Below are 17,304 nucleotides of genomic sequence, written 5' to 3' on the forward strand. Positions count from 1 at the left end.
AAATCAATTTGAGAAGTTGAAAATCTTCCTCAATTTGGGTCGCGGCTCGTCAGGAAGGGGTGATGGTGGGTCCCGAAGCCAGACCAGTTGAGAACCACTGGTCTATGTTATATCCTCTCAAGGCCCAGACACATGCTGGTATTTTGCCTGTACGTCCTCTTCATATCAGTCAGCTTCATCACCATCATCATCATGTGGGCGCGGACGTACGACCCCTGATTTAGATGCAGGGTCACATTATTTACCCTGTTAATTGTTTTCAAGGTAGATAGAGGAAAATGTAAAGACCAGTTAAACAATTCTATTTGAAATAATTGAATGTGACATGACACCTCACTTGATCTGTCCTCCCTTCATTATTCATTTTAATAATTTATTTACTTTTTATTCTTTAAATGATCTCTTTCTTCAGAAACAAATATCTGAGAGCGCTTGTTAATCCCCTCATTTGTTTTTTCTGCACTGTCAGTGAAGCAACACCAGTTCTCTTTGCTTTGCTTTTCCCATCAGTAGGTCCGTAAGACTGAGACGTTTGTGAAATCCATCTTGATCTGTAACGTGTCATTTCAGGTTTCTATCATTCTTGTTCTCTTGTCCCACTCGTTCTCTTCCAGCTGATGAACCATGTTTGTATAATTTCAGGTTCCATTTATTCTTTTCTCTTTTGTTTGTAAAGTTGTTGCTACTTCCACACACTCTCTGATAAAGAAATTATAATATAAACCACTTTCAGACAGGCATTGAACCCTGGACAAGTCCGGAGAAGTGAGCGGGTATGTTGATGATTTTCATCACAAGATGGTGGTAAAATACAAAATAACGCAAATATCTCAGGATAAAAAAGAGGAGCCATACACATACACTGCTGTGTTCTTCATATGTGAAAGATAAACTTCGCACCGAATTTTCCGGCCATTGTCCAAAGTTCATGTCTGAAAAAGCAATGAAGGCTTCATTGATCGATGATTTCAATATTCATGAAGCGTATAGACACACCAAGTTCTTCCCCTTTATTCATTGTTATTCATTATTATTCATGTCAATATGTAATGCGGTTATAATGTGTCCGCCATTTTAGAAAAAAAATATTAATTTCGAAACTAATAAAGCAAGCCTCCACTCCCTTACGAAAGCCGTCTCTTGTTTGTCATCTCGTGTTGTGTTTGTTACGAGTTTAAGATCTGATTCACGCTTATTCCACGTTGAGGTGTGGGCTAGAAATCTTTGTACTGGTCGGGGCAAAATGCCAGAATAAACACACTAACGTAAAACAACAATATGATGAAAATTCTAATGGGGCACAGAAAACTCACACAGTCTTGTTTAACTCGTTTTACTCAAAAAGTACAATAGGGATGTTTTGACAAAGTAGACAGGTGGCCAAGTGATTCAGATGGAAAGTGTGCCAGGTGAGGCTCAAATAAGAAAGGCTGTGCTGTTTGTTCATTTAACTTTACAAAGTGAGTGGACAGCCATGTGATTAATGAAGCCTGTTTTTGGGCCCATGTTCATCCTCCTGTGCTGGCTGCCACCGATTGAGATGGAAACTTGTGACCCTGAAAGGCAGAAAACCAAACTTCTCCCAAATAAAAGATGTTGATGATTTCCATTCAGCTGAGGCTACAGTCACACTGATCATTTTACATTTTTAAATGCATAACTTTTGCACCTCTTACACCTGGTGTCATAGTACCCTGGAGCTTTGGAGACCCCAAAAAGAAAAAAACGTCCTCTCCTCCTGATTGGGTCTTATCTGTCATACGTCGACAACCACCGGTGAATGCAACATGTTGTTTTACTGTTTGCTTAAGATGCACTTTTAGGTTTTTAATCAAAATGCAGCTAATTGAGTGTGAAAGGGAATATTTCCCTCTCTATTATCGCCACCTGCTGGTCGTCTTGGATTATCATTAAACTTGTTTTTTGTGTTGGCATCCTGTGATATTCTGTACTATCACAGGTTCAAACTGCACCATCTTTTCATCAAATCAATTTGAGAAGTTGAAAATCTTCCTCAATTTGGGTCGCGGCTCGTCAGGAAGGGGTGATGGTGGGTCCCGAAGCCAGACCAGTTGAGAACCACTCGTCTATGTTATGTCCTCTCAAGGCCCAGACACATGCTGGTATTTTGCCTGTACGTCCTCTTCATATCAGTCAGCTTCATCACCATCATCATCATGTGGGCGCGGACGTACGACCCCTAATTTAGATGCAGGGTCACATTATTTACCCTGTTAATTGTTTTCAAGGTAGATAGAGGAAAATGTAAAGACCAGTTAAACAATTCTATTTGAAATAATTGAATGTGACATGACACCTCACTTGATCTGTCCTCCCTTCATTATTCATTTTAATAATTTATTTACTTTTTATTCTTTAAATGATCTCTTTCTTCAGAAACAAATATCTGAGAGCGCTTGTTAATCCCCTCATTTGTTTTTTCTGCACTGTCAGTGAAGCAACACCAGTTCTCTTTGCTTTGCTTTTCCCATCAGTAGGTCCGTAAGACTGAGACGTTTGTGAAATCCATCTTGATCTGTAACGTGTCATTTCAGGTTTCTATCATTCTTGTTCTCTTGTCCCACTCGTTCTCTTCCAGCTGATGAACCATGTTTGTATAATTTCAGGTTCCATTTATTCTTTTCTCTTTTGTTTGTAAAGTTGTTGCTACTTCCACACACTCTCTGATAAAGAAATTATAATATAAACCACTTTCAGACAGGCATTGAACCCTGGACAAGTCCGGAGAAGTGAGCGGGTATGTTGATGATTTTCATCACAAGATGGTGGTAAAATACAAAATAACGCAAATATCTCAGGATAAAAAAGAGGAGCCATACACATACACTGCTGTGTTCTTCATATGTGAAAGATAAACTTCGCACCGAATTTTCCGGCCATTGTCCAAAGTTCATGTCTGAAAAAGCAATGAAGGCTTCATTGATCGATGATTTCAATATTCATGAAGCGTATAGACACACCAAGTTCTTCCCCTTTATTCATTGTTATTCATTATTATTCATGTCAATATGTAATGCGGTTATAATGTGTCCGCCATTTTAGAAAAAAAATATTAATTTCGAAACTAATAAAGCAAGCCTCCACTCCCTTACGAAAGCCGTCTCTTGTTTGTCATCTCGTGTTGTGTTTGTTACGAGTTTAAGATCTGATTCACGCTCATTACACGTTGAGGTGTGGGCTAGAAATCTTTGTACTGGTCGGGGCAAAATGCCAGAATAAACACACTAACGTAAAACAACAATATGATGAAAATTCTAATGGGGCACAGAAAACTCACACATTCTTGTTTAACTCGTTTTACTCAAAAAGTACAATAGGGATGTTTTGACAAAGTAGACAGGTGGCCAAGTGATTCAGATGGAAAGTGTGCCAGGTGAGGCTCAAATAAGAAAGGCTGTGCTGTTTGTTCATTTAACTTTACAAAGTGAGTGGACAGCAATGTGATTAATGAAGCCTGTTTTTGGGCCCATGTTCATCCTCCTGTGCTGGCTGCCACCGATTGAGATGGAAACTTGTGACCCTGAAAGGCAGAAAACCAAACTTCTCCCAAATAAAAGATGTTGATGATTTCCATTCAGCTGAGGCTACAGTCACACTGATCATTTTACATTTTTAAATGCATAGCTTTTGCACCTCTTACACCTGGTGTCATAGTACCCTGGAGCTTTGGAGACCCCAAAAAGAAAAAAACGTCCTCTCCTCCTGATTGGGTCTTATCTGTCATACGTCGACAACCCACGGTGAATGCAACATGTTGTTTTACTGTTTGCTTAAGATGCACTTTTAGGTTTTTAATTAAAATGCAGCGAATTGAGTGTGTAAGGGAATATTTCCCTCTCTATTATCGCCACCTGCTGGTTGTCTTGGATTATCATTAAACTTGTTTTTTTGTGTTGGCATCCTGTGATATTCTGTACTATCACAGGTTCAAACTGCACCATGTTTTCATCAAATCAATTTGAGAAGTTCAAAAAATCTTCCTCAATTTGGGTCGCGGCTCGTCAGGAAGGGGTGATGGTGGGTCCCGAAGCCAGACCAGTTGAGAACCACTGGTCTATGATATATCCCCTCAAGGCCCAGACACATGCTGGTATTTTGCTGAATAGAGCCCCTGATTTTATATTCGGAGTCAATCGGAGCAGGGGTTTTCTTTAAAGGTTTTTTTAATTATGTGATTGGGACTTTCAGTTCACCTGTTTTTTTTTCTTGTTTAATTTAAGGATGTTAAGACTCCTTTGTAGTGCTCCCTGTTTCTGTTTTAAAGATAAAGTTAAGGTTCAATCCTAAACATGAATTATCAAATTTGACCAAAAACCGTAGGTTCATGTTGATTCTCTTTCTCTCCACAACAGCGAGTTTGTAACAGTGAATCACAGATTTATAAAAAGGCATAAAACCATTAATAAGTACATTGAACCATGGAGCAGATTTTAACCCCCAGAGGTGGAGGTGTTGAAAAATAAAATGGCTGAGTGGTTACTGAAGGTGTGGAACAACAAGCTCCACGTTTAACTGTGTGAGTTCATGATCCATCTGTGTGTTTTGTATCTTAATTTATGGATGAAATGTTTTAGGACTTCTTTCAATTATATTTTTGTTCATTTGTCTGGGTCCTCCTGGTACCCACAGCAATCTGATGCCAAAGCATTTGATTCATAAATATAGGAATATCACATCTTTTAATTTGAGGAAATTCTGTATATCTATCATTTAATAAATGGACATATAACTTATATTTGTTATTGCAATTTTGTGGGAGAACAGTCTGCTGTGATTGTGTTGTTTTGCTCAGGTTGTGGGGGCAGAAATAATCTAAATTATGGAATATTTGGATGCAAAAAGTTTTTTTGTTTTGTTTCTGTACTGTCTTGTTTGCTGGGATGGTGAGGGGGATGGAGGTTGTGGTTAAGTCTCCAGAGAACTAATCTTCCGTTAAGTTGCACAAACAATGTGTGCATGTTCACCGTCAGCAGGAGTCCACTTTGCCTTATTCATGTGTAGGTCGACGTTTCTGGAGCTGATTTGTTCTCTCAGAAACCTCCAGCATGGGTTCCTCTCTGAAGAGCATCGGCATCATCTCAGTTTTACTCGTAATATCAGGTAATGACCATCTACTTATGTTCACTACTTTATCGATTGGAGTTACGTGTGTGTCAACTTTTTCCAAAGCGAAGCACATTTAGCTCTGCAGGTGAGACGTGGCTTGTTCTCCTCATTTAAATTATTTCAGTTTAAATTCATGTAGTGATTTATCCAGATTGTTTCAGACGTTGTTTTTACTGCTGGAGGAGAACAAAAAGTTAGCATCTGCCACATTTTGCTATTTATCTTTCAACTTATATACACAGCAACTCATACTATGTTATGTTGAGGAATTATAGGATGCCACTGTGACCTGTCTAATATCAAACAGTATTTCCTTGGGCCATTTAATATCAAAATCTATTATGCAAAGCTCATTTTGTTATGCTTCCTATAATTGTGTCAGATTTTGTTCTGATATGTGAGTTATTAGTGTTTTAATGAAAATGCTACCATAGTGTTTATAGTTGTATTTTAACCTTTACATCTTTAAATGGATATTATTTGCTTATTAGCACATTTCTTTAATAATTGGTGAGAAACTGTAAAGCTGCAGTTTAGATATGAGCGTAGCAGCCGTCAGAGTTTATTGGAAAAACGTCCGTCCTCTTCTCTCGTCAGCGTCTCTGTGTCTCAGTAAACTGACGTGTAAAGAAGGTCACAGTGGTCCGACCCTGGAGTCCATGCAGGCTGTGTTAGACCTGAATTCCTTCAGGCCAGCAGTGAACCTCAGCAATCCCACCATTACCAACATCTCCTTCACCCTCTACGCTGTCCTGGGAGTGGTGAGACTGTCATTTAAAGTGATCTTTAAAGAAAAGTACCTCTTAAATCCTGAGAGAACCTGTGCAGTAGTTGACAGAGAGAATGTCAGCCAGATGTTTGCTGAAGTGAAATTTCAATTAGATTTATTGTGTGTAAACAGTTTTTGACTTAGAGTAATTCTGACCTTAAAGAGAAAGCAGTCGGCTTCACTTTAGTTTTACCTTCTGTTTACTGTGATTTCAGAACGAGAAGACCCAGATTCTCACTACTTTCCTGTGGCTCAGACTGGTAAGAATCATGGAGAGACATAATGATGAAAGATCAAATCATATTTGATATTGGACTTTGTTTCACTGCAGTACTGGCTGCATGAGTTCCTGGTCTGGGACCCTGAGGAGTGTGATGGCGTCACTAGGATTTCCCTCCCCGTGAAGGAGCTTTGGTCTCCTGACATCATCGTGTATGAATTGTAAGTTTCATTGAGCTGTTTCGCAGAAAGCAGATTTCTTTTGCTCTTTTCTTGTACTTCATCCTGATTCCTCCACCTCCAACCCCCCCCCCCCCAAAAGTGTGGATGATGACGTCTCCCAAGCGTGTCCATACGTCTACGTCAACCACACGGGTCACATCCGCTGGGACAGGATGCTGCGACTCGTCTCGGCCTGCAACCTGGAGATCTTCAGTTTTCCCTTCGACGTGCAGAACTGCACATTCACGTTTGGCTCCTACATGCACACCAGTAAGAAAAGGCTGCATGACAAATACACAATCGCAAAAACAAGTTATCGAGTCATAGCCTGCACTGAGACACAACGGACCCAAAGCTGGTGCAGCCATGTGGGTCAAGGAATACAAAATAAATACACACAAAAAGACGCCATGTAAAATCAGGGACGCTTGGCATTAAGGTAACTTTTAACTACCGTTTGCGTATGCTTCCTCTCCCTTAATGTCTTTTCACTTTTCACAGTACGAGATGTGAGGCTCAGTCCAGCACTGACCTTCGAGGAGATATCTGTAAACTCCAAGCGTTACCTGGAAGCCAGCGGAGAATGGGAGCTGGTGGACATACTGGGAGAGACGTCCATCCTCCAGTTTGGGATCGACGAGTGGGACATCATCACCTTCTGGGTGACCGGAGATTAGTTAGCATGTTGTTTAATGTGCTTGAATCTGTAAATATATCAACTGTAAAACCTATAGGCCGACCACAGCCAGCCACAGTTAGAAATTAACTGGTGAACACAGTGGAGATTTTAAAAGCATAAAAGTTTAAATGTTCCCTTATGAGTTGGCTGAGACCAAAAACTGAGCATAAAAATTGTGAATATTGAACTTAACAGAAAATGACTGTAAATTAATGTTAATGTTGTTCTAAATTTACATTTGGCTAAAAATGTGTTAATAAAGTTGTTATATACGTTATATTTTTTACACATCCACAGAGATGCATTTGAAGTGAACAAACCTGTCTTTGACTCTAGGTGGTCATCAAGCGGCGCCCAGTCCTCTACGTGGTCAACCTGCTCATCCCCAGCTCCTTCCTCATGCTCATCGACATCCTGTCCTTCTACCTGCCCCCCCACAGCGTGGACCGCGCCTCCTTCAAGATGACCCTCATCCTGGGCTACACCGTCTTCCTGCTCATCATGAATGACCTGCTGCCCAGCACAGCCAACGGCACGCCCATCATAGGTCAGAGGTCAAGGCGCTGTGGTGTTGATGTACCCTGAAAGCTTACGTAGTGTAGGTCACAGGTTTCACTGTTGTTAACATCCACGGTGTTAATTAAAAATCATTTTTCAGTCAATATCAAACATTTTACCTCCCAGAAATTCCCATGACCCAAGCAATGACAGAAAGAGTTTGGGTTTTGGGAGAAAAATAATAATTGTGTTACTTTATGGATCATATTTTAGAAATTATGCATTCAAGCAACTCTTCTGTCCCTCTATCTTCTGTAGGCATCTATTTCTCAGTGTGTCTGGCCCTCATGGTCATCAGTCTGCTGGAGACGGTCATCATTACCAATGTCCTGCACAACAACTCCAAGAAATATCAAGAGGTTCCAAACTGGGTGAGGGTGATTATCCTCAAACACATCGCCAACCTCATCTGCTACCCCTGGCCGGAGGGCGTCCGGCCCCCTTCCCCCCCACAGGAGGATAAACCTCAGAGCTCAGGCCCGTTGGTCGTTCAACACACCGACCAGTCACCTGCCAAGCAAACAACCAACAGTGGAGGTACTCCCACCCAGTGAAGGTCCTCACTGGCTTTACCTTAGAGGTCACATTTTGGAACAAAGAAAAAACTTATTTACAATCTATTTATTAGGTCTCATCTAAAAATGTATCAGTATTATCATGAGACATTTCTACAGTATGGAGAATCACAGTGTAGTTAACATTCAATCTAGATTGAACATTTTCTCATTATCTTCACTCTTTTCTATTAAAACCAAATCCTCATTTATATTTGGCTTCATCCAGTTTAAAGCAGCCTCCACCTTACACCATCTTATTTGCAAATCCACTCAAGCTCCACATTCATAATAATGAGCTGGTTTCTGCTACGGCTTAGGGACGTCTCAGCCGGCAAACATCTGTCCAATCCAAAGCAAACAGCTAAACAGTCACCGTAGCATCAAGCTACATCATAACCTATAAAAGCAATGTGTTTATGAGACCAAATATTTGACCTCACTAAACCTTTATCAATATTTTATTAGTGGATGAATGTCTCAACCATGTTTCAGAATTAGCTTGTTTTGTTAAGAAAGAGGGAAACACAGAAAACCTAAGCTCACTGACGTTATCTATGGATTTAGATTAATCTGAATTCTGGTTTAAGATTTTGTAATTTGTTGTATATTGTGTTGGTGTGTTTTTATAATTTTTCATCTTAATTATCAGATGTTATATACTGTATGTCCAGCCAGTGGCTGTATCATGTCTCCGGTCCTGATTCCAGACCGTGCATCGTGTTAAGCGGCTGATTTCTGTTGCCCTGCCTGTTACAGTCGCTCTGACTGAGCTGCAGCAGATCTGTCAGTTCCTGGCCGACCTCCGCGCCCACCTCGCGTCGCTGAAGAAGGAGGGCGAGCTGCATGACCAGTGGTGCCACGTGGGATATGTCCTCGACTTCCTGCTCTTCCGCATCTATCTGCTGCTCATATCCTGCTACTTCATTGTCATCATCACCATGTGGTGCATCTGGATCAACCAGACTTGACCGGACAAGGCCTGGGACCAATTCACTGCTTTTCAGAGTCTAAATTTAAAGAAATGAAATGAATATCTATAGTGAGATAGTAATCCTCATTGCTTACATGTTACACCCCATGAGAAATTAGCTAACGGTGCATTTTAAGAGAAAGTCATGGTCCCCGGACACATTCACCTCTAGATGCCTTCTTCTGTTAAACCTTAATACTTTTGTTGTGTTCGATGTCTATTTAGGGAAAGAAACAGGTCTATGATATCTCATGAGCTGTGTCTAATGTGTTGTTTGTGTTATTCTGGTGAACTCTGGTGAACTATAAACATTTCTTTACCTGTTGATTAAACTCAACTGAGAATCATTGCCTCTCTTGTCTGAATGGAAGCTCTCTCACGGACAGGAACCTTCTTCTCCATCATCTTCATAAAGAAATCACTCAATCATAAACATAATTTCTAGACTGTATTGAGGAAAATGTTACAAAACTGACTCATTAGTAAATGTAGTAAAATGCAGCTAATTGAGTGTGTAAGGGAATATTTCCCTTTCTATTATCGCCACCTGCTGGTCGTCTTGGATTATCATTAAACATGTTTTTTTGTGTTGGCATCCTGTGATATTCTAGCCTGACGTTGTCAGACTCACAAGTCTAGTCAGAATGTGAGTCTGAGACCGCTCCATTGGGCTGTGATTATGGGGCGTGTTTCAACTGACCAGGAAATAAAATTCCTCTTCGCTCAATTGGATAGACCTACAACCAATCAGAGCAACGTAGTATGTGACGTATGTTAAGCAACGAATTGTGAGTTATTTACTAATGATATAAATGATCAAATATGCATCCCATACTTTGAAGTCCCCTTCTGTTGTCCTGGAGTTTTAATTTGACCATTGACATTATTAAATGTCCCCCTCTGCCCATCCACTACAGCCACACAATCAGTGATACAGATAAAAAGAGAGAGAGAGAGGGGGCTACGTTCTCCACATGGGCTTGAGTGGAGAATACGTAATTTACCCCCGACACCCGACATTTAACGGAGCAAACAGCGAAGTTCTTCAACATGGATGACATTAAATTAATAATTGAAGTGGAGAAGTACAGTGAGTTGTATGATCCTCGGAACATGTTGTATAAAGACAACACCAAGAAAGACAAATGTTGGGACGCTGTTGCTTAATGTTGGAGCAACAAGTAAGTATATGCTTTTAATCTACTGGATGAACGGGTGATATTATTAGTGCTGCCCGGCGGTTCAGCGTCGCTTCAGTGTCCGGTGTGAACAGCCAAGCGCCGGGGAGATAGGGATTAGCGCGGTGCTTTGGAGTCGCCTCCGTGTTCCCTGTTCCTCTTTCAAAATGAATGCGCTGTCGATGTCTTCTTAAACAGACTCAATGGCAGCATCTACACATCTCAGCTCGCCAGCGGCAGGCATGTTTGTTGAAAACGAATTTGTCCATCATCGTATAAAGCCCGCTCTGACAATCTGATTGGCCCGGTCGGGCATAATTTCTCCTCAATGGAGCGACTCCAGACCGAACTTCCCGACCTCAAATGTTGTGGGCGGGGCTAAATTTGTCTGGCATCCAGGCTAGTGATATTCTGTACTATCTCAGGTTCAAACTGCACCATCTTTTCATCAAATCAATTTGAGAAGTTGAAAATCTTCCTCGATTTGGCTCGTCAGGAAGGGGTGATGGTGGGTCCCTAAGCCAGACCAGTAGAGAACCACTGGTCTATGATATATCCCCTCAAGGCCCAGACACATGCTGGTATTTTGCTGGATAGAGCCCCTGATTTTATATTCGGAGTCAATCGGAGCAGGGGTTTTCTTTAAAGGTTTTTTTAATTATGTGATTGGGACTTTCAGTTCACCTATGTTTTTTTTTCTTGTTTAATTTAAGGATGTTAAGACTCCTTTGTAGTGCTCCCTGTTTCTGTTTTAAAGATAAAGTTAAAGTTCAATCCTAAACATGAATTATCAAATTTGACCAAAAACCGTAGGTTCATGTTGATTCTCTTTCTCTCCTCAACAGCGAGTTTGTAACAGTGAATCATTGAAGATTTCTAAAAAGGCATAAAACCATTAATAAGTACATGGAACCATGGAACAGATTTTATCCCCCAGAGGTGGAGGTGTTGAAAAATAAAATGGCTGAGTGGTTACTGAAGGTGTGGAATAACAAGCTCCACGTTTAACTGTGTGAGTTCATGATCCATCTGTGTGTTGTGTGTTTTGTATCTCCATTTACGGATGAAATGTTTTAGGACTTCTTTCATTTGTTCATTTTGTCTGGGTCCTCCTGGTACCCACAGCAGTCTGAGGTCAAAGCATTTGAGGCATAAATACATAAATATCACATCTTTTAATTTGAGGAAATTCTGTATAGCTATCATTTAATAAATGGACATATAACAATTATTTGTTACTGCAGCTTTGTGGGAGAACAATCTGCGTTGATTGTGTTGTTTTGCTCAGGTTGTGGGGGCAGAAATAATCTAAATTATGGAATATTTAGATGCAGAATTTTTTTTTGTATGAGATCTTGTCTGCTGGCGGGGGGGGGGGGGGGGGGATGGAGGTTGTGGTTAAGTCTCCAGAGAACTAGTCTTCCGTTAAGTTGCACAAACAATGTGTGCATGTTCACCGTCAGCAGGAGTCCACTTTGCCTTATTCATGTGAAGGTTGACGTTTCTGGAGCTGATTTGATCTCTCAGAATCATCCAGGATGAGTTCCTCTCTGAAGAGCATCGCCATCGTCTCAGGTTTACTCGTAATATCAGGTAATGACCATCTACTTATGTTGTTCACTACTTTATCGATTGGAGTCACGTGTGTGTCCAATTTTTCCGAAAACCAAAGCACATTTAGCTCTGCAGCTGAGACGTGGCTTATTCTCACCATTTAAATTATTTCAGTTTAAATTCATGTAGTGAAAATTATTCTCACAGTGGATTAATACAGACTTATCTTCGCTGGTGGAGAAGAAAAAACGTTAGCATCTGCCACATTTAGCTATTTATCATTCAACTTATAAACACAGCAAGTCATATTATGTTATGTTGAGGAATTATAGGATGCCACTGTGACCTGTCTAATATCAAACAGTATTTCCTTGGGCCATTTAATATCAAAATCTATTATGCAAAGCTCATTTTGTTATGTTTCCTATAATTGTGGAAGGTTCTGTGAGTCTTTAGTGATTTAAGGGAAATGCTACCATAGTTTTGTGTATTTTTACCTGGAAATGCATTTTAGATCTTTAAATGCAAATGATTTGCTTATTAGCACATCTGTGAAATAATTGGTGAGAAACTGTAAAGCTGCAGTTTAGATATGAGCGTAGCAGCCGTCAAAGTTTATTGGAAAAACGTCCGTCCTCTTCTCTCGTCAGCGTCTCTGTGTCTCAGTAAACTGACGTGTAAAGAAGGTCACAGTGGTCCGACCTTGGAGTCCATGCAGGCTGTGTTTGACCTGAAGTCCTTCAGGCCAGCAGTGAACCTCAGCAATCCCACCATTACCAACATCTCCTTCACCCTCTACGCTGTCCTGGGAGTGGTGAGACTGTCATTTAAAGTGATCTTTAAAGAAAAGTACCTCTTAAATCCAGAATAAGAATGCGCTGAGAGAACCTGTGCAGTGGTTGACAGAGAGAATGTCAGCCAGATGTTTGCTGAAGTGAAATTTCAATTAGATTTATTGTGTGTAAACAGTTTTTGACTTAGAGTAATTCTGACCTTAAAGAGAAAGCAGTCGGCTTCACTTTAGTTTTACCTTCTGTTTACTGTGATTTCAGAACGAGAAGACCCAGATTCTCACTACTTTCCTGTGGCTCAGACTGGTAAGAATCAGTGAGAGACATAATAATGTAAGATCAAATCATATTTGATGTTGGACTTTGTTTCACTGCAGTACTGGCAGCATGAGTTCCTGGTCTGGGACCCTGAGGAGTGTGATGGCGTCACTAGGATTTCCCTCCCCGTGAAGGAGCTTTGGTCTCCTGACATCATCGTGTATGAATTGTAAGTTTCATTGAGCTGTTTCACAGAAAGCAGATTTCTTTTACTATTCTCTTGTACTTCATCCTGATTCCTCCAACCCCCCCCCCCCAAAAGTGTGGATGATGACGTCTCCCAAGCGTGTCCATACGTCTACGTCAACCACACGGGTCACATCGGCTGGGACCGGATGCTGCGACTCGTCTCGGCCTGCAACCTGGAGATCTTCAGTTTTCCCTTCGACGTGCAGAACTGCACATTCACGTTTGGCTCCTACATGCACACCAGTAAGAAATGGCTCCTTGACAAATACACAATCGCACAAACAAGTTATCGAGTCATAGCCTGCACTGAGACACAAAGCTGGTGCAGCAATGGGTCTGAAAATGTGGGTCAGGGAATAGAAAATAAATAAGAACAAAAAGAAGAAAAAACAACTAATCGCTATGTAAAATCATGGAAACTTAGCATTAAGCTAACTTTTAACTACCGTTTTCTCTCTCTTAATGTCTTTTCACTTTTCACAGTACGAGATGTGAGGCTCAGTCCAGCACTGACCTTCGAGGAGATATCTGTAAACTCCAAGCGTTACCTGGAAGCCAGCGGAGAATGGGAGCTGGTGGACATACTGGGAGAGACGTCCATCCTCCAGTTTGGGATCGACGAGTGGGACATCATCACCTTCTGGGTGACCGGAGATTAGTTAGCATGTTGTTTACTGTGCTTGAATCTGTAAATACATCGACCGTAAAACCTACAGGCCGACAACAAACAGACCAAAAACCGAGCATGAAATTTGTGAATATTGAACTTAACAGAAAATGACTGTAAATTAATGTTAATGTTGTTCTAAATTTACATTTGGCTAAAAATGTGTTAATAAAGTTGTTATATACGTTATATTTTATACACATCCACAGAGATGCATCTGAAGTGAACAAACCTGTCTTTGACTCTAGGTGGTCATCAAGCGGCGCCCAGTCCTCTACGTGGTCAACCTGCTCATCCCCAGCTCCTTCCTCATGCTCATCGACATCCTGTCCTTCTACCTGCCCCCCCACAGCGTGGACCGCGCCTCCTTCAAGATGACCCTCATCCTGGGCTACACCGTCTTCCTGCTCATCATGAACGACCTGCTGCCCAGCACAGCCAACGGCACGCCCCTCATAGGTCAGAGGTCAAGGCGCTGTGGTGGTGTTGTTTCCTGAAACAAAAATGATGTCACACAGGTGTCACCGTTGTTATCATCATGATAATCTACGGTGTTAATTAAAAATCATTTTCAGTCAATATCAAACATTTTACCTCCCAGAAATGTCCATGACCCAAGCAATGACAGAAAGAGTTTGGGTTTTTGGAAAAAAGGAATAATTGTGTTACTTTATGGATCATATTTTAGAAATTATGCATTCAAGCAACTCTTCTGTCCCTCTATCTTCTGTAGGCATCTATTTCTCAGTGTGTCTGGCCCTCATGGTCATCAGTCTGCTGGAGACGGTCATCATTACCAATGTCCTGCACAACAACTCCAAGAAATATCAAGAGGTTCCAAACTGGGTGAGGGTGATTATCCTCAAACACATCGCCAACCTCATCTGCTACCCCTGGCCGGAGGGCGTCCGGCCCCCTTGCCCCCCACAGGAGGATAAACCTCAGAGCTCAGGCCCGTTGGTCGTTCAACACACCGACCAGTCACCTGCCAAGCAAACAACCAACAGTGGAGGTACTCACACCCAGTGAAGGTCCTCACTGGCTTTACCTTAGAGGTCACATTTTGGAACAAAGAAAAAACTTATTTACAATCTATTTATTAGGTCTCATCTAAAAATGTATCAGTATTATCATGAGACATTTCTACAGTATAGAGCATCACAGTGTAGTTAACATTCAATCTAGATTGAACATTTTCTCATTATCTTCGCTCTTTTCTATTAAAACCAAATCCTCATTTATATTTGGCTTCATCCAGTTTAAAGCTATGGAGGACCATACATGACTTTAGTAAAAATAAATAAATAAACAAATGTATAAATAAATACAGAAATAAATAGAAAAGGAAATAAATTAATTAATACAGAAATAAATAAATAAATATGTTAATACCAAAAGAAATGTCATGTTTTGATCCAGCCCTACTACTTCTGCCTCTCAATGCTGGTGTCCAGTAGCTGTTTGCAGCGTTGAGCCAGTTCACACTTAAAATTAACTAGTTCAAGTTCAGAGGGTTAGTTAAGGTTATTTTTTATTGGGATGATTTAGGTGTCAGTAGTCCTGACTGTGAGCGTCACGTCTCGTGTTCTACTGAGCACAAGGAGCGACCAGAGGGAGGAGGAGGAAACAGAAACTCCAGCTCGGTACAAACCACCTGCCGCCTCTGCTCTGATCATGAAGCCGCTGATCTCTGAGCAGATGTGACCAGAGAAACTCTGTGTTTTCACTGTTTCCACTGTTCTACAAAGTCACTGAGCGGCTGCTTCACGGTGAAGAGCTCAAGTCTCAGTCACTGCCCGTGTCTCTGAGCGAGAGTTATTGAGTTATTTATTTATTTCTGTATTAATTAATTTATTTCCTTTTTTATTTTTTTATTTATTTATTTATTTCTGTATTTATTTATACATTTATTTTTTTATTTTTACTTAAGTCATGTATGGTCCTCCATATAAAGCAGCCTCCACCTTACACCATCTTATTTGCAAATCCACTGAAGCTCCACATTCATAATAATGAGCTGGTTTCTGATTCATTAGCCTACGGCTTAGGGACGTCTCAGCCAGCAAACATCTGTCCAATCCTATCCAATCTTAATTATCAGATGTTATATACTGTATGTCCAGCCAGTGGCTGTAACATGTCCTGATTCCAGACCGTGCATCGTGTTAAGCGGCTGATTTCTGTTGCCCTGCCTGTTACAGTCGCTCTGACTGAGCTGCAGCAGATCTGTCAGTTCCTGGCCGACCTCCGCACCCACCTCGCGTCGCTGAAGAAGGAGGGCGAGCTGCAGGACCAGTGGTGCCACGTGGGATATGTCCTTGACTTCCTGCTCTTCCGCATCTATCTGCTGCTCATATCCTGCTACTTCATTGTTATCATCACCATGTGGTGCATCTGGATCAACCAGACTTGACCGGACAAGGCCTGGGACCAATTCACTGCTTTTCAGAGTCTAAATTTAAAGAAATTAAATGACTATCTATAGTGAGATAGTAATCCTCATTGCTTACATGTTACACCCCATGAGAAATTAGCTAACGGGGCATTTTAAGAGAAAGTCATGGTCCCCGGACACATAAACCTCTAGATGCCTTCTTCTGTTAAACCTTAATACTTTTGTTGTGTTCGATGTCTATTTAGGGAAAGAAACAGGTCTATGATATCTCATGAGCTGTGTCTAATGTGTTGTTTGTGTTATTCTGGTGAACTCTATAAACATTTCTTTGCCTGTTGATTAAACTCAACTGAGAATCATTGCCTCTCTTGTCTGAATGGAAGCTCTCTCATGGACAGGAACCTTCTTCTCCATCATCTTCATTAATAAATCACTCAATCATAAACATAATTTCTAGACTGTATTGAGGAAATTGTTACAAAACTGACTCATTAGTCCAGGGCTGGAGGATTAGCTGGTGCAGGCCACAGGTGGTTGAGCTGAGCTGTTGCAACTTATTGAGCTCCATTACCTTTCTTTGTTATCAAATAGCTTGATAATTACTAACAATACAGTTTCATTACCATTCTTTTATTGTGTGACATTGTGAAGTGATTCTTTCAGAAAAAACACAAAATCTGACCTTTGAACTGTGTTATTCAAAGTCGTTGAAAATGTTCTCTGGAGAGTAAAAATTCTGCCGCCACCCCCCCACAGGAGATTATGTGCTTGTGTGTGTGTTTGTGGCCGCGGCGCTTCCCGGTTCTTTCCGGCACTACGCTGCAGGTGCGAAAAGCCCGAGTAACCCGGGGTTAGAGGATGATGGTGTGACTTAATGTATTGTTTTACATTGCATGTGTCACGTCATGAGAAATCAGTCTCCTATGTCGCCTGTACCAGGTGCCGCCCCTGTCACTGGTTATCTTGGCTCGCTGTCTGACCGGTAACCAGCCGTCCGGACCGCTCCGTGAAGAAGGAGGAGGACATGTTTCTTTACTTGGAATGCGGCCACACTCTATTTCTCGGATATACAGCAGAAGCAACACTGGCATCACCTCCAGTTGGTCCGTCA

The 17,304-nt window shown here is 41.2% G+C and overlaps 2 protein-coding genes across 2 annotated transcripts; both read left to right on the forward strand.

Annotated features, from left to right (window-relative positions):
• Positions 1-5,756: 5,756 nt before the first annotated feature.
• LOC133960803 (5-hydroxytryptamine receptor 3A-like) lies at positions 5,757-9,099 on the forward strand. Its single transcript, XM_062395643.1, has 8 exons — positions 5,757-5,888; positions 6,112-6,156; positions 6,228-6,337; positions 6,438-6,607; positions 6,839-6,999; positions 7,353-7,563; positions 7,833-8,117; positions 8,882-9,099. Exons 1-8 carry the CDS (start codon positions 5,787-5,789, stop codon positions 9,097-9,099), a joined length of 1,302 nt encoding a protein of 433 aa, XP_062251627.1. The 5' UTR covers positions 5,757-5,786.
• A 3,431-nt stretch (positions 9,100-12,530) lies between these two features.
• LOC133960804 (5-hydroxytryptamine receptor 3A-like) lies at positions 12,531-16,211 on the forward strand. Its single transcript, XM_062395645.1, has 8 exons — positions 12,531-12,647; positions 12,886-12,930; positions 13,002-13,111; positions 13,205-13,374; positions 13,615-13,775; positions 14,047-14,257; positions 14,532-14,816; positions 15,994-16,211. Exons 1-8 carry the CDS (start codon positions 12,546-12,548, stop codon positions 16,209-16,211), a joined length of 1,302 nt encoding a protein of 433 aa, XP_062251629.1. The 5' UTR covers positions 12,531-12,545.
• The last annotated feature ends 1,093 nt before the right edge of the window (positions 16,212-17,304 follow it).

The sequence above is a fragment of the Platichthys flesus genome, chromosome 9 (genome assembly GCF_949316205.1).
Source record: "Platichthys flesus chromosome 9, fPlaFle2.1, whole genome shotgun sequence".
NCBI classification, from domain to species: Eukaryota; Metazoa; Chordata; class Actinopteri; order Pleuronectiformes; family Pleuronectidae; genus Platichthys; species Platichthys flesus.